The sequence below is a fragment of the Myotis yumanensis genome, unplaced genomic scaffold (genome assembly GCF_028538775.1).
Source record: "Myotis yumanensis isolate MYYU_CA2020_CCGP unplaced genomic scaffold, mMyoYum1.0.hap1 SCAF_6, whole genome shotgun sequence".
NCBI classification, from domain to species: domain Eukaryota; kingdom Metazoa; phylum Chordata; class Mammalia; order Chiroptera; family Vespertilionidae; genus Myotis; species Myotis yumanensis.
Window position 1 is genome coordinate 92371600 of NW_027223757.1, and position 27241 is coordinate 92398840.

At 39.9% G+C, this 27241-nt stretch overlaps 1 protein-coding gene across 1 annotated transcript in view; it reads left to right on the plus strand.

Moving 5' to 3' along the window:
- The window catches only part of ILRUN (inflammation and lipid regulator with UBA-like and NBR1-like domains), a 106346-nt gene that overhangs the window by 34846 nt on the left and 44259 nt on the right, over positions 1 to 27241 (plus strand). The window contains exons 2-3 of the mRNA XM_070418731.1: positions 7934 to 8088; positions 17103 to 17300. Coding sequence (XP_070274832.1) covers positions 7934 to 8088; positions 17103 to 17300 — 353 coding nt within the window. The remainder of the gene's footprint in view (positions 1 to 7933; positions 8089 to 17102; positions 17301 to 27241) is intronic.

A 27241-nucleotide genomic window follows, 5' to 3' on the forward strand; every position in this document is an offset into this window, starting at 1 on the left:
TTTATTATTATTTTTTAAAAGATATTTTTATTGATTTTTTACAGAGAAGAGGGGAGAGGGATAGAGAGTTAGAAACATCAATGAGAGAGAAACATTGATCAGCTGCCTCTTGCACACCCCCTACTGGGGATGTGCCTGCAACCAAGGCCCATGCCCTTAACCGGAATCGAATCTGGGACCTTTCAGTCTGCAGGCCGATGCTCTATCCACTGAGCCAAGCCGGTTAGGGCTACCTTTTTATTATTAACTTTTCAAACCTATAGGGAAAATGTAAAGAATTGTAGTGTGTATACCCTTATGTTTACCACCTAGATTCAACATGGTTAACATTTTTGGCCTATATTTTTTCTATATATAAATTTTTTTGTCATTTGAAGGTGGTAAACATTATGATTCTTCACTGTTAACTATTGCAGCGTGCTTCTCCTAAAATAAGAACGTTTTCTTACAGAACCAGATACTAAGATACTGAAGTACTGTACAAAAATTCTTTTCTAATAAAAATATCCAGTTCATATTTAAATCTACTCAGTTGCTCCCCAAAGCATATTTTATAACCTTTGCAAAAACTCAGAATCCAATTAATGACTCAAGGAAAAATAGTTTGATCCTGACATATTAGCCAAAGCACTTAGAAACTAAGCTCCTACAATGCCAGTATTGAATTTCCGTGTTCTATATTGCACTTGGTTTTTGTTTCTTTAAATCCAGAACAGTGCCACCACCTTGCCTTTTCATGCTTGTTTTTTACTTTCTATTTGGAAAAGGTTTAATTGCTGTGATAGAAAGACCAGTTCTAAAACGTAGTAAGATTAGTGGGTCAATAAATAGCCAGGAGAAGAGAGATGAAATAATCTTGGACTTGCTAGGTCTCTAAGAAGTGTGTAAATGCTGGTATGGCCCTGGCTGGGTAGCTTAGTTCAAGCATATCAAACTTGCAGCCCACAATGAATATTTTTGGGGCCCAGCCAATATAACGGTATGTAAGAAACATTTTAATAAAAATTTTGTAACTTAATTTTTACAATATCCTGTTATACGTAATTATTAATAACGAATGTTATTAATAACAATGTTCGCTAATGGCTGATTACTATAATTGTGTTGCATTCATTTCCCTTACGCGCCTTATGCGCAGGCGCACTGTTTCTCTTCACTAATACTAGCAGCGAATATTTTAGCAGCTGATTGCCACACCATTAGTCTTGTATTGTGTGCGCAACAGGAAATATTTCACTTTCGGAGAACAAGGAAAATAGGTTTATTTGCGTTACGCTTATTTGTGCAGTTATTCAGTGTCTGGTAAGTTAATGTTCAAGAAAAATATTAATTTTTATTAAAATGTTCTATTATTATGTTAACGATTACTCATTTATTTTAGCCCTTTATATTCAGCATGTCTCTATCAAAGTCTATGTTCTATGAAAATTGAAGCTTTTGTTTTTTTGCGGCCCACATAAACTTAAACCTATTTATTTGGCCCGTGTTTGAGTTTGAGTTTGAGCCTTTGAATTTGACATGCTTGGCTTAGTTGGTTAGAGCGTCCTGATAGGCCAAGGTTTCAGGTTAGATACCCTGGTCAGGGCACATACAAGAACCAAGGTGCCGGAAGCCGGTCTATCTTTGCTGCTTGACACAGTCGCTGCAGGAAAGAAACATCTGCACAGCATATGTTTCAAGGGACCTGGCATATATAGCATATTGTTCTTAATATGTTTGCTCTCCTTAGTGCCATGTGTTTTAACCAAGGTCACCTCTCTGAGAAAGGTTGTTTCCCCAGGTGGGGATTTTTCCCTGAGGTTAGGGAGGGGACACAACCCCTTAATTAAGTGCCAGGCGGGTAGTTAAGCTACATAATCTTTACTCCCTGGAATGGAGATAAGAAACGCCCTAACCTTTGTAATAGAAATTGACAGGATTAAAATCGGCTGGTATAAATACGGATGTAACAAGACAATAAACATCAGATCCTCATCAGCTCCTAACCAGAACTCCGACCAGAACTTTGGCTGGAGATCCTGGCTAGAGGTCCTGACTAGGCTGCTGATCAACTAAAGGCTGTCTCCGTGTCATTCCTTCTTCGCCGACTCCGTCCACACCTTTGGGGACCCCTGGACCCGCTGGGGTTGGACTCCAGCACCAAGGAGTGAATGCATAAATAAGTGGAATAACAAATTGATGTCCCCCCCCCCCCCCCCACCTTCTTCTCTCTCTAAAGTCAATTTTGTAAAAATGCTGGTGTGACCTTTGTTGTTCCTCTTAATGGAATTTTCCACAAGTTCTTTTTTCTTACTGTCTTCACATACTAAATTGTATCCATGTGTTAATTTTTAGGTTTTAAAATAGTGAGGGATTTCTTTAGCCCGTTTCCTATTCTCTACCTGCAGTCATCTTTCTGTTTTAATGAAAGTCTCATTTTCTTTTCAGGTCATAAAAGTTACGATAGTCTTAAATACATATTTTTGGGCCCCCCTCTTTGGTCGTCCATGTTAGATTCCAGTTGAGTTGATGTTGGAAAGTCCTAGTAAGAACCACCATCTGTTTTGCTGATCCTTTTTTTAGTCAGGTTTTTCTTCCTCCTGATCCTGGGGAGGGAAACTTAGGGATGAGTATTACTTTATGCCCAAAGATGTTATTGTCCATGCTTCATTGGATTGGTTCATTATTCTGATTTCCCATTTTAATTTGTGACCAGACAAGATGGGTTGTTTTCTCTTTCTCATTATTTGTATCATTTTGAATTTCCTAATCAGAGAATGGAAATAGAAGGCATCTAATTATATGTCCTTGAGAATCTGAGCTAATACTCAGACTTCTGGCATTCCTTTTTGAATTTTGATTTCCTGACTTTAACTGTTTTTTACCCCCATATTTTTGGGTGATGTTCCTGACTGTATATTCAATATATAGATTACTTTTCTTTATAAGACCAATAATCTGACTTATGTATGTATACAGAGTACAAAAATAAATGTTCTCTTTGTAAATATATGCAACATTATTTGACCACTTTCAAGAATTCAGCTTAACAAGAAGGTTAAAACTATTGTGTTTATAGAATTCATGATGGAAATTAATATGTTCTTAAGAAAGTCAGATGTTCAGAGTGTTATTAGATAATTAGAAAATTCCAGGTAAGTTAAAAAGTGTTATGCTTTTAAATATATATGGTTCAAAATTATATTAATAACTGATTCTATAATAAAAAATTATAAATAATAGTAAATTTTATTAATAGCCAAGAGCAAGTTATTTTCCTGTCAGTTCATCTGTGTCTTTATAAAATGAAGGTTGGGCAGTATTGCTTCTGAGTTACAAAATAGCATTTCATCAGGGAACACATATCAGCATCACCAAATTCTTTTACTCTGAATTGTGTTAAGCTGATAATCAGTGCAGTTGAAATTGTATTGTGCACCAAGCCCATTTTTTCAGCCCAAGTAGAAAAAGTTGCCTTGGACTGATAAGCCTCAGCGTGAGAGGCAGTCATCTTGACAGTTGGAGCTTTCCTTGCTTGAGTGTCCCTGGCTTGCTACAAAATCTTTTCTTAGAGGCAGGGGCTTCCCCTGTGTTGCTATCTGTTATATCGCTGGTTCCAAGTAGAGTGCCTAGCACATGAATAAATGCTCAATAATTAAATATTTGTTGAATGAATGAAATACAACCTGGTGCATTTACACACATTGTCTGATGCAACCTTCACAGTCGACCTTATAATGCCAACCTTGTTATATAAAATACAAGCCAACCTTATAATACAAAAAGCTCAGGTTTGTGGTTGAATAAACTGACATAGATGCTTAGTCACTTGTTTAAAGCCCAGAGGTAGGAGCTGCCTCTTCAACAATGTCACTTGTAAAATTTTTACCATTTAAAAAAAATGTTCTTACTGATTTTAGAGCGAGAGAAAAGGAGAGAGAGGGAGACATCGATGTGAGAGAAACATTGATCGGTTGCTTCCCCCACAAACCTGCAACCTAGGCATGTGGCCTGACTTAAACTGGTGAACTCTTGGATGCTCCGGACAACACTCAACCAACTAAGCCACACCGGCCAGGGCTATTTTAACCATCTTTAAGTGTCTAGATTAAATATATTCACAGTGTTGTGCAAGTATCACCATCATTTATTTTAGCCTGTGCCTTTTTCCTCCACTGTTACACTGCCTTCCTTTGTTCTTTCAACCATCTGAAATCAGATTAAAGCCTCTTTTTTGTTGTTGTTGTTGTTGTTTGTTTGTTTAAGTCAAAAAGGAACCTGGAAGTTTAAACTTTCAGGCTGGACTGAATACTGAGTCTGTGTTTTAACTTTCTCATCTCGTCAGTCAGCTCTGTTTCATGTAGAGTTCCTTATCCTATATAATAAAAAGCTAATATGCAAATTGTCCCCTCCACCGGGCGTTTAACCTGGAGTTTGATCAGGGGGTGGGGCAGGCCAGCCAACCAACCACTTGTGGGCCCCCCCTCTCCCCCCTAGTTGGTTAATAATAGCTGAGTATGTTGTTTTGAATGGGAATACATGCTATCATGTCTACTTGTTCTTACACTGAATTGAGGCTGTTTGGTCTATTCCTGCTGTTTCTTGACCCAGTGAGTCAGTGATCAAAATGGCGCAGAGGAGCCACACACCCACATTTTGAGCTGTGTACCTCAGAGCACCACTGGGCTGAAGTCCACTCTCCACTGTGTACTTGGGAAATGAATTTGCTTGGTCATCCTCCCTCCTGCTTTCTGCCAGGAGTCCAGTTCACTACTTTCAGTTTCACTTTGGGCTTTAAAAATCTTTCTCTGTCTGAATTACTTATAGGTACAAATAAGGAGTTTGATGCTTGGCTGTGGGATGAATTGAGATGTGTGCAAGTTTTGAGGAGGGGAATGAATCTGTCTAGAGTTGCTGGACTTTTCAACTTGTGTTTCTGCTGCAATGGTCTCAAAGTTCTGTCTGATGCCAGGCAGAGCCAGAGATGAAATATGACACATACTGGGGATGAGAATTGGCATTTGGTCCTGAGTGCACAGTGTCTTCCCTCCCAAGTGTATTTTACAGCCAAGTGAATAGAAAATAAGTCAGCAGGCTGCTTGCTGGAGACTTGAAGCAGGAAAATGATCTTAAAAAAAAAAAATCCTTATCAAGGACATGCTTGAAGAGAGGAGGAGATGGTGAGGAAGGGAGGGAGAGAGAGAGAGAAAACATCGGTCGGTTATCGGTTGCCTTCCTTAGTTGCCTTCTATATGCTTCCCTGACGGGATCAAACCCACAACCCAGGTATGTGCCCTGACTGGGAAACAACCTTTCAGTGCATGGGAGGATACTGAACCACTCTGGCCAGGCAGAAAAAATGATCTCTATAAAAAGTTTTCAGAAGAACAAAATGGAAACGGCTTATTTTTATCGCCCGCCAGTCCCTAAGTGAAAGGCTGATTCTGGATGTATTCCTAAGTCCATTTGTGTGAAGGAGAGGCGGGCTTCCCCAAGATTGACCAATCATATATTCTTCACTTTGGATCACAGTCAGCTGGATCAGGAAGTTGCAGGGTGACTAAAGTACAAGCCTTCCCATTGAATAGTCAAGCAAATGGACACAGTTTGGCCCCCGGCCCAGCTCTGCTCCATGTAAATTTTATCTAGCACACAAAGAACTGGCTCACAGCTGGTGGTGCTGTAATTCCAGGCATTACTGACTAATATAGCAGGCCACCATTGCATGACCTGAGGTGGCTGCTCTAAATATAGCCAGCCTTTCTGGCTGATGCAAACACCTGGAGGAGCAGGCAGGCCCCCAGCAGAAAAAGTATTTGCTATTGATAGCATGTCTGTTGAACATTAGACTATGTACTATGTCAGACCTTGTTTCATGCTACGTTTATGCATAATTAAAGACAATTCACTGGATCCATTGGCTTATGGTTGGGTTATGCTTAGCAAAAAATGCAATTTATGTTGTTGCCTACTGTGGGGACTAGGGATGATGTCACTAGTTTGAGTAAGACCACGGGAGAAGCAGTTAATGTAATTACTGACAATTTCTTTTCTCTCTCTAATGAACAGGGCTTACTTAAACCACTTTAGTGGCCTTTGGTTTCTGGCACTGATATACCAAGCTTTCAGTCATGTGATTCGGTTCAGTAAGGGACTCTTGTTTGTGTGCTTGGTAGTTCCTTCTGACATAAGGGGGTTTGTGAGTAATTAAAAAGAACACCAACATTTACAAAATGGTGCTTCCAAAAAAGAAACTACAGATGACTCATAAACATGTAAAAGATACCCTCTCTCACAAAAGGAGAAAACCATTTTAAGACCTCATTGAGATCTTATTTTTTACCTATCAGATTGACAAAAATCCAAAATGTTGGAGAATTACTGTTGATGAGCAAGTAGGGAAATAGACACTCATACATTCTTGGTGGGAGCATTCATTAAATGAATAACTTTTATTGAGGGAAGTTTAGATTTTATATATATATATATATATATATATATATGTCACGTTCAAAGGCTGTTAAATTGCGTTGTTTACCCATATCTTCAGAAAAAAATCACTTCTGTCATGGTAAACAACCTGCTTCCCTATTTATAATGGTCTGACCCTCTAGCAACTTCAGCATGAAATTACAGCTAATTTGCCTACAAATGTCAGGTGGTCATAATAATCTGGCCACTCAGTGTATATTAAAACCATAAATATATACCCTTTGACCCAGCAGTATCATTTAGAGGAATTTATCCTATAGATGCACTTGCTGAGTGCATAAGCTTATTTATGGAAGAATTAAAGCTTGGAAACAGTCTCAAAAGTGAACTGGTTACATAAATAATGATGTATCTATAAAATGGACACAGATATAAAAAACAGTAAGGATATTCATTATGTACTGATACAGAAATGTCTTCATGGTACAGTGTTGAGTGAATAAAGCAAAGAGCAGTGTCTAATATATTGCTATGTGTGTAAAAAGGGGTGAAATAATATATATCATTTGTGCATAAGGAAGTTCTGGAAAGATATTTAAAGTTATATAAATATCTGGAAAGATATTTAAAGTTATTGTGTGTGTGTAGGAAAGAAGAGATAAGATGGGTATTTTTCACTATATGAAGCTTCTTAAACCATGTGCATATATTGCTTTAAAAAGAAATTAGAATGTTTTAAAAAGTGGAGCTGCTTTGACTTTCAGTCATAGTTGCCAGAGGAGTTCTCTTTTAATTGACTTGCTGTGCCCATACTTGCTATCCTTGTGGGTAAGAGGGAAATTTCCTCATATTGTAGCTCAGTGGTTCTCAACCTGTGGGTCGAGACCCCTTTGGCGGTCGAACGACCCTTTCACAGGGGTCGCCTAAGACCATCCTGCATATCAGATATTTACATTACGATTCATAACAGTAGCAACATTACAGTTATGAAGTAGCAACAAAAATAATTTTATGGTTGGGTCACAACATCAGGAACTGTATTTAAAGGGCCAGAAGGTTGAGAACCACTGTATGTAGCTGATGGTGATAATATTTGTTGCCTCCTAAAATTTTACTCGTTTTTTATTTAGAGAGAGGAGGAGAGGGAGGGAGGGGGAGAGAGAGGGACAGAGAGAGAGAGAGAGAGAGACAGAGAGAGAGACAGAGACAGAGAGAGACATCCATGCAGCGCCCCAACTGGGGATTGAACCTGCAATCCTGGTATGTGCACTACTAGGTGTACGGGACTATATCTGACCAACTGAGCTATACTGGTCAGGGCAATGTTTGTTGCTTTTTATGTAGGCACCTTGGGAAGAAAGTGGTGCACAAGTTTGTTGGTTCTGGTGTTTTTCCTGTTGTTCCTCAACCAAAATCAATGCCTATTACAAACCGTAAGAAACTGGCTTATTCCTTGTGTTTGACAATTAGGATGATATGCTGTAGATAAGACTGAATCTTTATCTTTTCTCTTTATTTGTAGGAACCTACAAGCAGCAATTGGCGCCTATTATGACTTCGAGAGCCCAAACATCAGTATGCCCTCTATGTCTTTCGTTGAAGATGTCACCATAGGAGAAGGGGAGTCGATACCTCCTGATACTCAGTTTATAAAAACATGGCGGATCCAGAATTCTGGTAAATGTATAATCGGCAATTCTCCTTGTCCAGTTTTCTCTTAGTAGTTAAAAGAAATAAATGTTTTACAAATGTGAATGTGTTTCTCAGATTTTTCTTACACATGGTGTAGCATTTCTTGTACTGATATGATGACCTAATATCAATGAAATATTCCCTACCCTAGATTAGGAAGAACAGTTTTGGTCTTGATGGCACCTGAAGAATTCAGTATTCATTTGACTGCAGGAACTAGGCCTGTGTGTGGTGGTTCTACTCCATCACTTTAATTCTGCTCTAGTTAATCTCCAGTTATTTCCAGCAGGCTAGAGGAGGTACAGCCATGAATAGAACAAGGTGGGTAGAAAGAGCTGTGAGCATCTGCTCTTTTGAAAGCTCATTTCTTTACAACCACATGATGATTCTGTTTGAAATTTCATTGAGATATCTGAAACATTAATACCACTTTGAAAAACAGAGTAAGAAGTATGGGGATTTGCTCATTTGGGAAAGATGGAAAGATTGAGAAATTGTTTTTTTTAAACATTGTTTTGGTATATTGCCTACTTTAAGAAAGATTAAAATTAAGCTAACCATAGTTCTTTGAAAATAGTATCTGAATATGTATCTGGTAACTGTTAATTATTACCTTTTAATTGTTAAATTATTTTCTAATGACTTTAATATTGAATGGATTTGGTTAGTATTCCTTGTCCCATCCAATAACAGTTTATGCTGACTGGATGAGAATGCTTTAACATCCTTGTTATTAATGAGACAGAGAAATTCTGAGGGATAGAAATCTAGGCAAAAGGATATTTAGTTAAAAATTGGTGGTTGTGGGAAAACGCTAGCTAGCAAGGTAATTGATAGGAGATGATGTAAAATTCTGGGGGCTCAAACCCTATAAAAGTGAGTTTTTATTGACTACTTTTCAGTTCTTTATATTTCTTTTATGACTGGAAAAGATTGGCTAAGCTAGATTTTTATATAATAACTAATGTACCAGGTTGTTGATCTTAGTTTTTCTGGCTTATTTAGAAGTAACTTTCCCTTGGATGTAAGTTCATTGTGTCACAGAGCAAACACATAATTTGGATTGACCTAGTGTTATAGATGACGAGACATCTGTGGCTATGTGAAATTTTCATTGGCTTCTTTTCTTTTCCCTTTTAGTTGTAACAATATGGTACATTGTTATTTTGAGAGGCACATGGTAATATAAGAAAATACCCATGTTTTCTATTTTCTTGAAATTCTTACTTGTTTGAAGTTTGATTATCTTTGCCTAATTTTTTTCTTAATATGCTGTTTTTAAAAAAATATTTTTATTGATTTCAGAGAGGGAGGGAGAGAGAGGGAGAGAATCATTGATCAGCTGCCTCCTGCACACCCCCTACTAGGGATTGAGCCCGAAACCCTGGCATGTGCCCTTGACCAGAATTGAACCCTGGACTCTTCAGTCTGCAGGCTGACATTCTATCCACTGAGCAAAATCAGCTAAGGCTTGCATGCTTTTAATAGTATGAAAAAATCTCTTTAGTCGGCTTCTATTCATTTCCCCATAGGAGAAATCATTGTAGTATTACTAAAACCTGTTGTTACTTATCAAAAAATGCTTTGAAAGTTACACATGAAATTTTTAAATGAGTGACACTTGTTTAGAAATTATGAACTATTCAAAAGTTTTAAAAAATTAATCTAAGACCTTGTTTACTTATAGTAAAAATGGTCTGGCCTTCCATGAGTTTGTTTTAGTGCTTTTAAGTACTGAAAGTTATTAGAGTACTGTTGAAATATTTTAAATGCTGCCTTGTTGCAGAATAACCATTTTATATTTTAGAAAACCTCTTGATATATCTGCTCATTCACTAGACAGTCACTTGGATTAATAGGAGGGTTTGCGTGGATTGACATAAAATGGCTAGAATGTAAAATCAGAACCCAAAAGTGCCTGCCTTTCACTCTGATTTGGAAAAAATCTGTATTGGCGAGCCTGACTGCCTTCTCCTCCTGTTTTTATATAGTAACTCCAGTTTAAGACAGCTTCTGTGTCTGCAGCCTTTTTTCTGTAAAAGGCATTTTGTTCTTGAACACCTCTTGCAAAGTTGGGCAACAGTTGCTAGAGATTTTATCCTTCAAGGTACTTTAAACAAGTAGTTTTTTTTATTCTTCTGGAATTTGTTCAGCCAGTCATAAAATAGTTTTCTATCTATAAGCTAAATGCTTTCCATTTGATTAAGGAGAACCTGGTATCCTAAAACTGACAGGTGTGATATTAAAGAGAGGAAAAGTGCGCATGTGCACTGGTTCTTTGGCATCATCCTAATCTGGCCTGACTTCTATCTGGAACTAGAGTAGTAACACAGAAGTAGGGCAGGCCTTTGCTGTTTCTCCTCTGGCACTCTTACTCTCATTCATAATCTTCCCTAAGAGATGGTGCTCACTGAAAGTTTCATAAATAATTTTCATGATTCTTCTCTGCTGTCATGTTTTAGGCATGCCAGGCATTCAAATATACAACAGAAGAGATTAATAGGAACTGCACATAGTTGTCTCAGCAGCTTCCTCAAAGAAGATAAATGTCACACATTGTTTAAAATTAAACTCCTAATACTGTTTAAAAATTCTTTTATTTAGAACACAGAAAAACAGAAGTGAGACTTTTAATGACATAGATACAAAATCCCATGATCCAAACGTTGTCACTATTTATATGTTAGAAGCTTGGGAAACTTGAGCAGGAAACTACATTGGAGTTTAAAGTGAAAATTTGAAACTGTCCCTTAAAGATGAATGTAGACAATACTCTTTACCAACACATACAGCTAGCTTCTCAGTTGTTGCAGCCATGCTCTGTTGTCCAAGTGTAGTGAATGTTAAGCATGTAGTGATAGCTGCGGTGTTTCTCTGACTTTGTGAAGTAGATATGATTGTCATATGAGAGTGTCATTAGAGGCATCTTTATTTTTGAACTACATAGAAGTGAATATAAAAGAGTTGGGAAAAGAACTTGAGAAAGAATAAATAGTCCTCCATTTTTCTTTTGGCTCCTTAAAATACTAAGCTTTCTACCTTTCTCTTCAGTATGATTATAGAGTTCATTCTGCTTCATTCATTCAACAAAATTTTTTAAAAATACATTTTATTGATTTTTTACAGAGAGGAAGGGAGAAGGATAGAGAGTTAGAAACATCAATGAGAGAGAAACATCGACCAGCTGCCTACTGCACACTCCCTATTGGGGATGTGCCCGCAACCAAGGTACATGCCCTTGACCGGAATCGAACCTGGGACCTTTCAGTCTGCAGGTCGACGCTCTATCCACTGAGCCAAACCGGTTAGGGGCATTCAACAAATTTTTATGTTCTAGTCAATTTATCAGGTACAGGGGGAAAATGGTGACAAAATTAATGAAGGTTCCTGTTTTTATGTCACTTAATTTGAAATGTAGTCTTTAAATTTATAGGAGTTAAGAGAATAGGCGATCCTTACTGAGATTTGTTGACTTCTGCATTGCTCTTTGAATGTTCCTTACTGTCTCAAAACACTTTCCATAATCACCTACCGAGTAAGTCCCAGGCTTTCCTGGAACTGACTGACTTTTATTTCATGTTTGCCATACTCTCCATCATCTCAAAATCACAATATAATATAATTTTTTTTTTTTACTTTTTATTTTTTTTAAATAAAATTTTATTCCATGACAGCTGAAGAATCACAGCCTTAATCATATGCAGGCTTGTGACACTTATCTTGGAAAGTCATAAAACACAGATTAGTCTTTCTTATAAATATATTCATCCCCCATTAAGCCAGTTTGTAACAGACTTAATTTGAAACCTGTTGTATTATGCTACTCAAATCCTGGTTTCAGTTATACTTAGCCAGGTGGCCCAAATGACTCACCCTTCCTTCTGTATAAGAATCAATATCTTTGACTTTTTCAGAATCACCTGACGTAATGGTTGGGGCTATAAGAACTGTATGTCATAGTGATTTATTGGTAACTCTCCGAAGGCAGATGATGGTTCTTCAGTTCATAATAAATTAACACTTTATAATGAATTAACATTTTAAAGTTGATGGTAGATGCTCTTCCAGTTTTTTGTGTTTTTTTTTCAAGAGGCTCTCTAACTACAACATCAATAGGATATCTAGCATACTAAAAAGATCAGGACTGTAGCTGCATAAATTAACATTAATCATTTAATGTTTTACCAACTTAGTCTCCCTGGACAGCCAAGTATTTCCCATATCCAGACAGTCTTGGTTTTCCTTATTTTCTTAGAGGTTCAAAAACAGACACATTCTTGGATTTTCATATAAACAGACATTGTCTTGTTACAGGGGTGTGTGTGTGTGTATGTAAAAGAATAATTGTGAATTCAGCCTTATAACAGTTTAATTTCCCTCTTGGATCTTGGTCTTTAAAGAAATCAACATTTTCCAAGATGCTTAATGTCAGCTGCTACTACTCTTGACATAAGATAGATATGCTTTTGCCAGGACATGGGCCCAGAAATGAAAAACAGAATTTGCATGTATTACCAGTGTATCACTCACAACCTTTGCACCAGCTACAGTTGCTTTCTGCAGTGTATACTTAAGAGGATACTTTGCTGGCAGGTTTTGTGTGTGTGTTTTTTTAAGAAGTTAGGACAAAACATACTGCTACTGTTTCATTTGTTAGGCCTTCAGATCCAAGAGCCACAGAGGATGCTGCTTATTATGGGGCTGAGATCTCAGCAGTAGACACGGGTTGCTTTCCTCTCTGGTTCTCTTTTCAGTAGGAAGCCGACATGTATAATAGAAACACCCAGACAGTTCTAGAACAAGGTAGTGAGGCATCTTAGAATACTGTCAGGAGGTAAATTTCAAGCATGATGTGTCCTGGGAGCCCTGCCATATTAACCTTTTCATAGTGGTTTATTTGTATAATGAATGTATAGATTCCTCAAAAAGAATATATAAGGGTTTCTGTCTAGAGTGAAAAGGAATGTATTGGAGAGACTTCACAGGAAAAATCATATCTAGTCAAGATGTGGCTACCTATGACTAGCTAGATCAAGCCAATAGATAGATTTCTCATTTGCATTAGTTTACATGAAAATAGATACACAGGAGTAGGTACCAAATAAGATCTTTGCCACTTTCAAAAGAGGAAAGACATTCCTGCAAAGCCATTTCTCTGTATTGACATTCCTGTCCTCTGGCTGGTGTCATCACACACACTTCATTGTGTTGTTGTCAGGGAAGTTTATCTCACTGTTCATGTTTTCCCCATTACAGTTTGAACCTGCACATGAAACTTTCACTTGACACCTCTTTTAAAAATTATTTTTATTTTAGTCCTTGCACTAGGATATGTTTTTAATTGATTTTAGAGAGAGAAGAGGGGAGAGGGTGAGATGGAGGTACATTGATCCGTTGCCTCCTGTACGCGCCCCAACTAGGGATTGAACTCATAACCCAGGTGTGTGCCCTGACCGAATTGAACCTACAACAGTGATGGTGAACCTTTTGAGCTCGGCGTGTCAGCATTTTGAAAAACCCTAACTTAACTCTGCTACTATGTCACATATAGAAATTTTTTGATATTTGCAACCATAGTAAAACAAAGACATATTTTTGATATTTATTTTATATATTTAAATGCCATTTAACAAAGAAAAATCAACCAAAAAAATGAGTTCGCATGTCACCTCTAACACGCGTGTCATAGGTTTGCCATCACTGACCTACAACCTTTCGGGTGCACAGGATGAATGACACTTAACCACTTTAGCCTCTCTGGCTGGACAATAAAAGCAGTTTTGAAATGTAAACAGTGTCATAGAAATTACTTCTTGTGTGTTTCATCCTCTTGCCTCGGTGAAAAAACTGGGAAGAGTCAGACATATTTTTACTATACATTTCATCTTAAAATGTTAGCGTGAAAATGGCCGTGTGTTACCTATTAGTAGAGAAAGCATCCAAAGATGTGGCCCTGTGCTTGTTTTTTTTTTTTTTTAATTAAATCTTTATTGTTCAGATTATTACATTAGTTACTCTTTTTTCCCACCATAACTCCCCTCCACCCAGTTCCCACCCCACCCTCCGCCCTCACTCCCCACCCACTGTCCTCATCCATAGGTGCACGATTATTGTCTAATCTCTTTACTCACCCCCACACCCCTTTCCCCCGCCCCAAGAATAGTCAGTCCATTCCCATTCTATGTCCCTGATTCTATTACAATCACCAGTTCATACTGTTCATCAGATTATTTATTCACTTGATTTTTAGATTCACTTGTTGATAGATGTGTATTTGTTGTTCATAATTTGTATCTTTACCTTTTTCTTCTTCTTCCTCTTCTTAAAGGATACCTTTCAGCATTTCATATAATACTGGTTTAGTGGTGATGAATTCCTTTAGCTTTTTCTTATCTGTGAAGCTCTTTATCTGGCCTTCACTTCTGAATGATAGCTTTGCTGGATAAAGTAATCTTGGTTGTAGGTTCTTGGTATTCATCACTTTGAAAATTTCTTGCCACTCCCTTCTGGCCTGCAAAGTTTCTGTTGAGAAATCAGCTGACAGTCGTATGGGTACTCCCTTTTAGGTAACTGATTTTCTTTCTCTTGCTGCTTTTAGGATTCTCTCTTTGTCTTTTGCTCTTGGCATTTTAATTATGATGTGTCTTGGTGTGGTCCTCTTTGAGTTCCTTTTGTTTGGGGTTCTCTGCGCTTCCTGGACTTGGAAGTCTATTCCTTTCACCAGGTAGGGGAAGTTTTCTGCCATTATTTCTTCAAATAGGTTTTCAATATCTTGCTGTCTCTCATCTTCTGGCACCCCTATAATTCTGATGTTGGTACGTTTGAAGCTGTCCCAGAGGCTCCTTACACTATCTTCGTATTTTTGGATTCTTTTTTCATTTTGCTTTTCCAGTTGGGTATTTTTTGCTCCTTCGTATTTCAAATCTTTGACTTGATTCTTGCGATCCTCTGGTCTGCTGTTGGGAGTCTGTATAATGTTCTTTATTTCAGTCAGTGTATGTTTAATTTCTAGTTGGTCCTTTATCACAACATCGAGGGTCTCATTAGATTTCTTGAGGATCTCACTACATTTATCGGCGGTCTCACCAGTCTTCTTGAAGATCTCACTACATTTATCGGCAGTCTCACCAGTCTTTTCGAGGGCCTTATTAAATTTATCGGTGGCTTCTAGACAGTTCTTTAGAGACCTTAAAAGTGTGATTTTGAACTCTATATCCAACAGTTTGCTTTCCTCCAATTCTGTCGTTTGTGTCCTGTTTCTTTGTCTCGGCATTTTTTTATGCTTCGCTGTGTCGATAGAGTGCCTTTCTGTACTAAGTGTCCCAATTACCTGAGGTAGACACTCTTGGTGCACCCCCTTGTGGGCTTTGTGCACAGTCTTGTTGTAGTTAAGCCTTGATTGTTGTAGTTATCACTGTGAGGAATTGACCTCCAGGCCAACTGGCTGTGAGAATGAGCTGTGTCTGCAGTGGGAGAACTTCTGTGCTGGAGACACCCCTCTGGGGCTAGACATGCTTCAATGGGGCTTTGGTGCTCACTGAGTCTGCCCCCTGAGTGTGTCTTTTATGGTTCCACGGAGCTGCAAACTGGATGGTCCCACTCTGACCTCTGGGCTTCCTGGCTCTTGGATCTCTAGGGAGGTGCTAGTCGAGCCTTAGCCTGAGACTATCCAGCAAAAGTCTCCCTGCAGGGCTTGGGCGGGGCGGGTCCCACGGGATCAACAGGGCGGGGTTAGCAATTATGGCTGCTCTCAGTCTTGCCCTCAGAGGCTCTGCTTCTCAGTTCCCAGTAATCGCCGCAAGCCCCACGGAGAGAAAGCTGCCCTAGGGTTCTGAGCGATGTCAGACAGTCCCGATTCTCCCATATGAGTCTGGGTCCCTAGGGACTCGCCCGGAACTGGAGCTCAGAGCCTGAGACTCCCTCCCGATTGAAAACGACAGCCGCGCCCTCAGCCGCCAGCCCACTCCGCGTGCACTCCGAACCTTAGTATTTTACTTCAGCACTGCGCCTCCTCTGAGCCTCGGAATGCTTTTGTCTTTCCTCCTAGTTGTAGAACTTCCACTCAGCCAGTCTTCCTGTGGTTCTGGATGATGTCCCTTCCGTCTTTTAATTGTATTTTTGAAGTGGTTGTTCAAGGCAGCAAACTCCGGTGTTTACCTATGCCGCCATCTTGGTTTCCTCCCTGTGCTTGTTTTAATGGCTCTTCACATATATCATGCTGTGTTAATCCTTACCGGAGGATATTTTTCTATTGATATTTTTAAAAAATATATTTTTATTGATTTCAAATAGGAAGGGAGAGGGAGAGAGAGATAGAAACATCAATGATGAGAGAGAATCATTGATTGGCTGCCTTCTGCAAGTCCCGTACAGGGGATCAAGCCCACAACTTGGGCATGTGCCCTTGACTGGAATCGAACCTGGGACCCTTCAGTCCACAGGCCGACGCTGTATTCACTGAGCCACACCAGTTAGGGCTCCATTGATTTTTAGAGAGAATGGAAAGAAGGAAGGGAAAAGGGGGGAGAGAGAGAAGGAGAGAGAGGGAGAGAGAGAGAGAGAGAGAGACACATGGGCTAATTGCCTCACATGTGTCTTAACGGGCTGGGGATTGAACCTGCACCCCAGGAATTGAACTTACGACCCTTCAGTGCACAGTCTGGTGCTCTAACCATTGAGAAACACTGATCAGGGCACATATATCATTTTTAGATTCTACAGATTTAGTCTGATGTATGGCCTCTTCTGGGGTCACTTAAGGAACTGCCTTGCTTTTGCTGTATTTACCCTCTCTTAGGGGTAGACTGTTGGTCAGAGGTTGTTTGCTTTGATAATTCCCTCTGATTAGTCATGTGAGATGTTACATAGCTTAGGGGTATGTGGGTAGGATCACATGTCTGAGAGACAAAGAAAGAGGCTTCTTCTATGGCTTTGTAATGAATTGCACCCAGCAAGGAACCACTGATTGCCTAACAATTTTTTCTTTTGCTTGAACTCAGGGGCAGAGGCCTGGCCTCCAGGGGTTTGTCTTAAATATGTCGGGGGAGACCAGTTTGGACATGTGAACATGGTGATGGTGAGATCACTAGAGCCCCAAGAGATTGCAGACGTCAGCGTCCAGATGTGCAGCCCCAGCAGAGCCGGAATGTATCAGGGACAGTGGCGGATGTGCACTGCTACAGGACTCTACTATGGAGGTGAGTATGTCCTTGTGCAACCCAGGGTGAAGGAATTAATGTTATATCTTAATGCATCCCCAGTGTTGCTCATAGACCCTGTCAGTTACATTACAGGGCATGGCCTCTTTTAAACAGTCACTCCATGCAGGTGAATGACTTGAATTTAATTACTCTCTGGTTCAATCTAGTGCTTTCCCTTTTACACTAGGATTTTACTTAAAATTTAGTGAATTATATGAGATATATCTTGCATTCTAAACAGTGATTTAGTAATGTTGCTGTTTTTATTATATAATCTAGTAGGTACTATAAGAACATTGAAGGCAGTCTTTGTTTACAGAATATCTAGACACGAGTCATATTAAAAAAGATAACGTACAAAATGTGCATACTTCTGCCTTGGCCGGTGTGGTACAATGGTTGGAGTGACTACCCATGGACTGAAGGGTCACAGGTTCGATTCCCAATCAAGGACATGTACCTTGGTTATGGGTTTGCTCCATGCACCAAGTGGGACGTGTGCGGAAGGCAGCTGGTCTATGTGTCTCTCACGTCAATGTTTCTATCTCTCCCCCTCCCCCTTCCACTCTCTCTAAAACATCAATGGAAAAGTATTCTTGGGTGAGGATTAACACAAAAAAAAATGTGCATGCTTCTTTCAACCTGATGTCCTGTCAAGCTGCTAATGCCTCTCACACCTTTATTACCAAACTTTCTGAACAAAGTGATCTATACTCACCATCTTGGCTTTCTGTTTTCCATTTATTCTTCAACCCAATCTATTCCTTTTATAAAATTTTCTTTTAAAAAACAACAATACATTTTTTACTGATTTTTAGAGAGAAAGAAGAGAGGAAGGGAGAGAGAGAGAAACATTGATGTGATAGTGAAACATTGGACAGCTGCCTCCTACATTCACCCTCCTGGGGATCGAGCCCAAAACCCCAACGCATGTGCCCTGACCAGGAATCGAACTGACAGCCTTTCAGTGCATGGGATAACGCCCAACCAACTGAGCTACACTGGCCAGGGCTCAACCCAATCTGTTCTTTACCCACTCCAATTAAATGTTTATCAGTGATAAACCAGTTACCAGATCTAGCAGCCTTCATACTAACTAATCTTCTATCATTTGGCACCATACTCTAAAACTTTTTTGAAATGTGTACCTTCCTAGAGCCACATAATACCTCTCTTGTTTCTCTTTCCCCTCTGAATGTTCTTGCTCTGTCTCTGTTGAGTCCCATCTTTGCCTTAAGATTACTAGATTGTGAGCTGAGCTCCGATCATGCTCAGTGACCTCATCTACCCACATGGTTTCCGCTCTCACCAGTACAGCATTCATGGTGATGCTCAAATTCATATCTGTGGCTGCAAACTCTTTTTGGCGCACCAAACCTGTGTTTTAATTGTTTATGGACAGAACACTTGGATATTCTGTAGATTTCTGAATTTTAACATCTCCCAGGCAAACTTACATTCTTCTCATTGGCTCCTCAGTGAGATGATCAGGCCTGAAACCCTTGAGTCATCTTTTTTTTTTTTTTCTGTGTAATTATACTTAATCACAGATCAATCCTTATTGGTTCCATTATATCCCATGTCCTGGAAATCCAAAGAAAAAGAAATAGGAAATAGTTCTTCCCCTCAGGAAGCTCTTTTTTAAAATATATATATATATATTTTCATTGATTTCAGAGAAGAAGGGAGAGGGAGAGAGAGTTAGAAACATCAACGATGAGAGAGAATCATTGATTGGCTGCCTCCTGCACTACTCTGACTGGGGATCGAGCCCGCAACCAGAGCATGTGCCCTTGATTGGAATCGAACCCGGGACCCTTGAGTCCACAGGCCCAGGCTCTATCCACTGAGCCAAACTGGCTAGGGCTCCTCAGGGAGCTCTTAACTGGCATTGGGGCCTTTGGTGTTATTTGAAGGAAACCTGGAATTAATGTTCTCTTATGTTTTGACAGGCAGTGGAAACTTTAAATACTTTTACGGCCTCAAACTGTTTAGCCCTGTTTGGTTTGACTCAGTGGTAAGAGTGTCCACCTGAGGATTGAAAGGTCCTGGGTTTGATTCCCGGTCAAGGGCACATATCAGGGTTGCAGGTTCGATCCCCGGCCCTGGTCGGGGTCCATACGGGAGGCAACCAATTGATGTGTCTCTTTCACATCAATGTTTCTCCCCCTTTCTCCCTTCCACTCTCTCTAAAAATCAATGGGAAAAACCCCCTCTGGTGAGGATTAACAAACCAACAAAAATGGTGATACATGTCTTACTTGTTTTTGTAACTTTTCAAAAAGCTGAGCCCAGTGCAAAGCAGAGAGTGGCTTCTTAATAGATTTTTTAAAAATTGATTTTAGAGAACGGAAAGGTGGGGAAAGGGATGGTGAGACATTGATTTGTTGTTCCACTTATTTATGCATTCATTGGTTGCTTCTTGCTTCTTGTATGTGCCCTAACCCAGGATCGAATCTGCAACGTATTGGGATGACGCTTTAACCAACTGAGCTACCCAGGCAGGGCTGATCAGTGGATTTTTAAAATGAATATTAGCATTTTTAAGAGAGGGGGAAGATAACACATGACTTTTTAAAAAAAATCCCTTTGATGCAAAGATACTGCTTCTTGGTGTTCTCCAGTGTTCCAGAGTGCTAGTCCTATTTTGTGAACTTGTTTTTAGTGTTACATTGAAAATAATTATCAGTATTGGGACATTCAGTTTGTACTTGTAACATCTCTTTCAAATTCTAGAAGTAGGTAGAGTATAAATATACTAGCTTTGGAGGCAGTAAAATATTTAAAGCCTTTCTTGGTCATGTAGTCTGTGAGTTGTTTCTCAGGACTTGATGGAATCTAAAAGTTTTAAGGGATCTTAATAATTTATCTGGTTCCATGATTTTCTAGGTTTTTTTCTTAATCAGTGGAATCCTTTCCTTGATAGTAGCATACGAGAATGCCCCTTCAAATAAGGGGAAAAGATAAAAATGAAACTGGTTTTGTTGAATTGAAAGCTTCCTTAGCCTGTTCTGCTCCCTGTCTGAGGTGACCCACCGTCAGGGCTCTGTGGTGTGTAGTTTGCAAACTCTTTATCTGTTTTAGCAAGGAATTTAATTTCATTTTACAAACTTACTGTATTTCATTGAGTTTAGATTACTGATGATTATAAAACACACCCTGATAGCAGAGGTGTTAAGTGACTGGCAGAAAGTGCATATAATATACATAAAAACCACAACTAAGAATACATGAAAAAAACACACAAAACATCTGCCATGTTACTCATGATTGGCTCTTCCTAGTTTTTCTTGCTCATTCTTAGCTTGTTAGCTCATTGAGCGTAGTGTGGTGGTAAAAATACAGAATGTAGAACCAGGTTGCCTGGGCATAAACTTGGACAAGTTAGGTAATTCTCTGTACCTCAACTTTCTGTTTTAACAACAAAGCTTGTATTGTTTTGTTTTGTTTTTGGTGGGGTGGTCTCTATAGTATTTAGACCAGCGGTTCTCAACCCATGGGTCGCGACCCCTTTGGGGGTCGAACGACCCTTTCACAGGGGTCGCCTAAGACCATCGGAAAACATATATATGATTACATATTGTTTTTGTGATTAACCACTATGCTTTGATTATGTTCAATTTGTAACAATGAAAATACATCCTGCATATCAGATATTTACATTACGATTCATAACAGTAGCAAAATTATAGTTATGAAGTAGCAACGAAAATAATTTTATGGTTGGGGGTCACCACAACATGAGGAACTGTATTAAAGGGTCGCAGCATTGAAGGTTGAGAACCACTGCTTTAGACGGTCTTCTCTAGAAAGAATCCAATCTTATTTTTTATAATAATACTTACGGTGTTTCAGCTAATTTCTCATCCTCAAAAGGAATTTTTGCTATATTAAATAATTTGCACATGGGTTCCCTTTCCCCATTTTAGGGTGATTGTGCTCTCAGAGTTTCTCAGCAGGGGTGCAATTGGCATGTTGTGTGGATAGTTCTTCATGATGTGGGCATATTTATATAAGACCCTTGGCCCTCTCTCACTAAATACCTGTAATTTCACATGTTCATCTTTACAACTGATCCCCCCCGCACTCCCCCCCCCTCCCAACACATATCTAACTCCCTTGGTTGAGTAGCTCTAAGTATCTGATTCCTAATAGATACATTTTCAAGCCCAAACATTTTATTTTATCTTCTTTTTATGGACTTTTGCTTCTTAGATAAAAGCAATGTTATCTAGTACCTACTGTATATCAGGCATTGTACTGGACTTTTTACATATAAATTACCTTATGAAGGAAGTACTAACTGCATTTTATGGAGTTCTCAAGGAAATTTTGCCTCCAGGTTGTTGATGCTTGTTAGGGTTTAGGGAGGGAGTCTTCTCTCCACTACCAGAGTGAGTGGGACTGAGGGTGGGGTTGAGTTTGGCAGGGCCTCTCTTAGGTAGTGGGGTAAATATCAGTTTTCTCCCAAGGAGTTCCTGCCTGCTAGGAGATACACAGTACCCATAGAACACTTGGCTCTTGGGAAGAAGAGCATGAGTGGTTATCCCTATTTTAGCCTTGGTGCCAGCGGTAATATGCCTGCCCTGTTCCTAGTGGAGTGCCCTTTTCCAAAATTCTACAAGAGAGATTTACCCCTGCACTGTGATACTTTCCTACAAAAATCATAGGGGTCCTAGTTCTGAAGTAAGCTAAGGTCATACTCTTTTTTTTTTTTTAAATATATTTTTACTAGAGACCTGGTGCACAAACTCATGCACCAGTGGGGTTCCTTGGCCTGGCCTGCGGGATTGGGCCAGAACCAGCTCTCTGACATCCCCTGAGGAGTCCTGGATTTCGAGAGGGCACAGGCCAGGCCGAGAAACCCCACTGGTACACGATCAATCAGGGCCAGGGAGGGATGCAGCAGGTTGGTCAGCCGGGGAGGGACCATGGGAGGGCTCCAGGGCATGCCTGGCCCGTATTGTTCAGTCCTGATCAGCTGGACCCCAGCAGCAAGCTAACCTACTGGTCAGAGCGTCTGCCCCCTGGTGGTCAGTGCATGTCATAGTGAGCAGTTGAGCAGCCTTAGCATGTCATTAGCATATTACGCTTTGATTGGTTGAACGGCCGACTGGATGACTGGACACTTAGCATATTAGGCTTTTATTATGTCAGATTGATTTCAGAGAGGAAGGGAGAGGGAGAGGGAGATAGAAACATCAATGATGAGAGAGAATCATTGGTCGGCTGCCTCCTGCTTGCCCTCTACTGGGGATCAAGCCCGAAACCCTGGGCATATGCCCTGATCTGGAATCAAACAGTGACCTCCTGGTTCATAAGTCGGTTCTCAACCACTGAGCCACGCCGGCCGGGCTAAGGTCATACTCTTGTTACCACATGCTGATGAGGGCTTCTCCCACTTGAAGTAGATCTTTTTTTTAAATACTTCACATGGGTCCCTAGGGACATTTCATGTGTCCATTGAATACTTATAAATTATAGTTTCCCAGAGGTTAGGAATGGAACTTCCCTTATTAAGCTTCCAAACTGCAGTATGTCTCACATATTAGGGGAGTTATTGGGTGCTCTATGTAAACCAACTGTTTATTTCCTAAAACCTTTGTTAAGTTCTTACTCTAATTTCTCCAATTTACAGTGTCCTCCCTAGCCAGTAATTTCAGGACTGCCCCATCTCATTCTTCTGTATTTTAACTGATCATGTTATAAAAGCTCTGGTTTCATACAAACTTCCTCTAGACATGAGTCTTCTATTTAGATGCTGTTCTATTTGGCATTTCTGCCAGTTCTTTACCTATTAACCCCAACTTTAGAATGTCTTTTATGTTGGACTGAAAAAGGCTGCCTCATTTACTTCTAGAAGATCCTTAATAAGGCACTCTCTGTTTCATTTCTGATCTCTAGAATTCTCCAATATCAGAAATATTAGTAGTCCTTGAAAACAACAGATTTCTTTTTTTGACAGAAGAAATGCTAACCTAAGCTGATTGTGATTTGTATGGGAAATGTTTTTAGAAGAGACATTTCAAAATGTAAATGAGGTCTGAAATCCTTAATTATATTATGAGATCTATAATAAGTTTATAGGGTGAGAGGCATTTTCAGTTTCAGAGAAGGAAGCCTGCCTTTGGTTGTACTGCCACCCGGGCATGGTGACTGATTGGTGGTCATGTCCAGGTAGTTCTGCATGAGTCAAAGGCAATGTGAAATGGCTGTATTGTACAGATTAACCTCTAAAATGAAGATAAGTGGGTCCTTAACCTCTGTGGAGCATAGACAATCAAGAAGTCAGGTGAGCTTAGCTGGCATGGCTCAGTGGTTGACTATTGACCTATGAATCAGGAGGTCACAGTTTGATTCACAGTCAGGGCATGTGCCTGGGTTGTAGGCTGGATCCCCAGTGTGGGGCGTGCAGGAGGCAGCCGATCAATGATTCTCTCTCATCATTGATGTTTCTATCTCCCTCTCCCTCTCCCTTCCTCTCTGAAATCAATAAAAATATATTAAAAAAAAGAAATCAGATGAAACAGTGATCCATCTATAAAATATAGTAAAAATTGTTTCAATGTGTGCTCTTTAGTGCTAACACTGTTTATTTTATCAAATAGTTTTATAATTTTGCAGTCAACAAATAACTACATAAGGATTTGGTAGAAGGGCAGTAATATAATTTGAAAGCAGCATGTTTTTTTCTTATGGTAGCTACAGTCCTTTTGTTAACAGAAATTTCTTTGATCTGGAATGTTAGGTTCCAAGGATACAGAATTTTGGGATTGACAGTTCCTTTAAAATTTTTGAAAGAAAATATAATTTTTTATTAAAATATTAATACGCAAATTGTTTTTTTGGGTTGTTTACTTTTTTATATGGTATATTTATTTTAAATCTTTATTGTTGAAAGTATTACATATGTCCCCTATTTTTTACCCATTAACCCCGGCTAGCCCACCCCTGCACCCTGCTCCCCCTTCGCCCCAGGCCTTTATCACCCTATTGTCTTTGTCCTTGGGTTATGCATATATGCATACAAGTTGTTTGGTTTATCACTTCCTACCCACCCACCTCCCCCACTTTCCCCTCTGAGATTCCACAGTCTGTTCTATGCTTCTATCTCTGAATCTATTTTGTTTGTCAATTTATTTTGTTCATTAGATTCCACATATGAGTGGGATCATGTGATACTTGTATTTCTCTGACCGGCTTATTTCGCTTAGCACAGTGGTTCTCAACCTTGGCTGCACATTAGACTCACTTGGGAATCTTTTTAAAATCCTGATTTCTGGGCCTCATCCTCTGGAAATTGTTTCTTTGTTATGGGGTGGGGCCACAACATTAGTAAAAAAGAAACAGAATTTCCAGAGGTTGAAGCCGAGAAATCAGGATTTTAAAAAGATTCCCAGGTGATTCTAATGTGCAGCCAAGGTTGAGAACCACTGGCTTAGCATAATACTCTCCAGGTCACTCCATGCTGTCTCAAATGATAAGAGATCCTTTTTTTTTTTTTTTAACTGCTGCATGGTATAAATGTTCCACAGCTTTTTTATGCACTCATCTACTGATGGGCACTTGGGCTGTTTCCAGGTCTTAACTATTGTAAGTAATGCTGCTATGAACATAGGGGCGTATACATTCTTTCTGATTAGTGTTTTGGGATTCTTAGGATATATTTCTAGAAGTGGGATCACTGGGTCTAATGGCAGTTCCAAATTTAATTTTTTGAGGAAGCTACATTCCTTTTTCCATAATGGCTGCACCAGTCTTCATTCCCACCAGCAGTGAACTAGGTAGGGTTCCTTTTTCTCCACATCCTTGCCAGCATTTGTCATTTGTTGATTTGTTGATGGTAACCATTCCGACAGATGTGATGTGATACCTCATTGTTGTTTTAATTTGCATCTCTCTGATGATCAGTGACTTTCAGCATTTTTTATATGTCTCTTGGCCATCTGTATGTCCACTTTGGAGAAGAGTCCATTTTAGGTCCTCTGTCCATTTTTTACTTGGATTGTTTGTCTTCCTTTTGTTAAGCTGTATGAGTTCCTTATATATTTTGGATATTAACCAAAGGGAACATCTTTATAGTTCTTTTTCTAAATATACTATACTAGTGGCCCGGTGCACGAAATTCATGCACATTAAAAGGGGATTAATTAAGGAGAAACCAAGATGGCAGCATAGGTAAACACCGGAAATTGCTGCCTCACACAACCACTTCAAAAATACAACTAAAAGACAAAACGGACATCATCCAGAACCACAGGAAGGCTGGCTGAGTGAAAATTCTACAACTAGAAGGAAAGAGAAAAGCACAATGAGACTCAGAGGAGGTGCGGAAGTAAAGTGCGGAGGTACGGAGGCGCACGTGGAAAGGGCTGGCAACTGAGGACACAGTTGTTCTTTTCAATCAGGAGGGAGTATCAAGCTCCCGACTGCTCTGAACTCCAGTTCTGGGCGAGTCTCTGGGGACCCAGACTCATACGGGGAGAAACTGGACTGTCTGGCATTGGTCGGAATTCGAGGGTGGCTTTCTCTCAGAGGTGCTTGCAGCAATTACCAGGACACTGAGACGTGGGGCTTCATAGGGTAGGACTGAGGATCAGCCATAGTTGTTTGCTCTGCCCTGTTGATTCCCTGAGACCCCGCTCCACCCAAGCTGTGCGCAGAGGCTTTTGCATATGAAAGGCCTGGCCCTTTGCAATCTGAAAATTACCTAACAAACTGCAGCTGGGCCAGACAGACCCAGAACTTCCAAGAGAAGGCCCAAGGCCCCACAGCAGCTTGCATTGCTTCACAGCTGGGCCTCATCTGGGCACCTCCAAATCCCAAACAAAGAAGAGGAATCTGCAGATCTCTCCATAGCTCCTGCTGGGTAGCCTCAGGCAGAGGCTAAATTAGCACCTCCTTAGAGATCCAAGAGCCAGTGTACCCGGTGATCAGAGTGGGACCATTCAGATTACAACTCCTCAGATCCATAAGGGACACACTCAGGGGGCAGACTCAGTGAGCACCAAAACCCCACTGAAGCAAGTCTTGCCCCAGAAGGGTGTCTTCAGCACAGAAGTTCTCCCACTGTAGACACAGCTGATTCTCACAGCCAATTGGCCTGGAGGTCAATTCCTCCCAGTAATACCTACAACAATCAAGGCTTAACTACAACAAGACTACAACAAGACTGTGCACAAAGCATACAAAGGGGTGCACCAAGAGTGTCCACCTCAGGTAATTGGGGAGGCTGAGCCACTGGGCCCTATAGGACACCTAGCACACAAAGCCACTCTATCAACACAGGGAAGCATAAAAAATGCGGAGACAAAGAAACAGGTCACAAATGACAGCAATGGAGGAAAGCAAACTATTGGATACAGAGTTCAAAACCATGGTTATAAGGTTTTTCAAGAATTTTCTAGAAACTGCCGATAAATTTAGTGAGACCCTGGAGGATATGAAAAAAGACCAACTAGAAATTAAGCATACACTGACTAAAATAAAGAATAATATACAGAGATCCAACAGCAGACCAGAGGATCGCAAGAATCAAGTCAAAGATTTGAAATACGAAGGAGCAAAAAATACCCAGCCAGAAAAGCAAAAAGAAAAAAGAATCCAAAAATATGAAGATAGTGTAAGGAGCCTCTGGGACAACTTCAAGCGCACCAACATCCGAATTACAGGGGTGCCAGAAGAAGAGAGAGAGCAAGATATCGAAAACCTATTTGAAGAAATAATGACAGAAAACTTCCCCTACCTGGTGAAAGAAATAGACTTACAAGTCCAGGATGCACAGAGAACCCCAAACAAAAGGAATCCAAAGAGGACCACACCAAGACACATCACAATTAAAATGCCAAGAGCAAAAGACAAAGAGAGAATCTTAAAAGCAGCAAGAGAAAAACAGCCAGTTACCTACAAGGGAATACCCATATGACTGTCAGCTGATT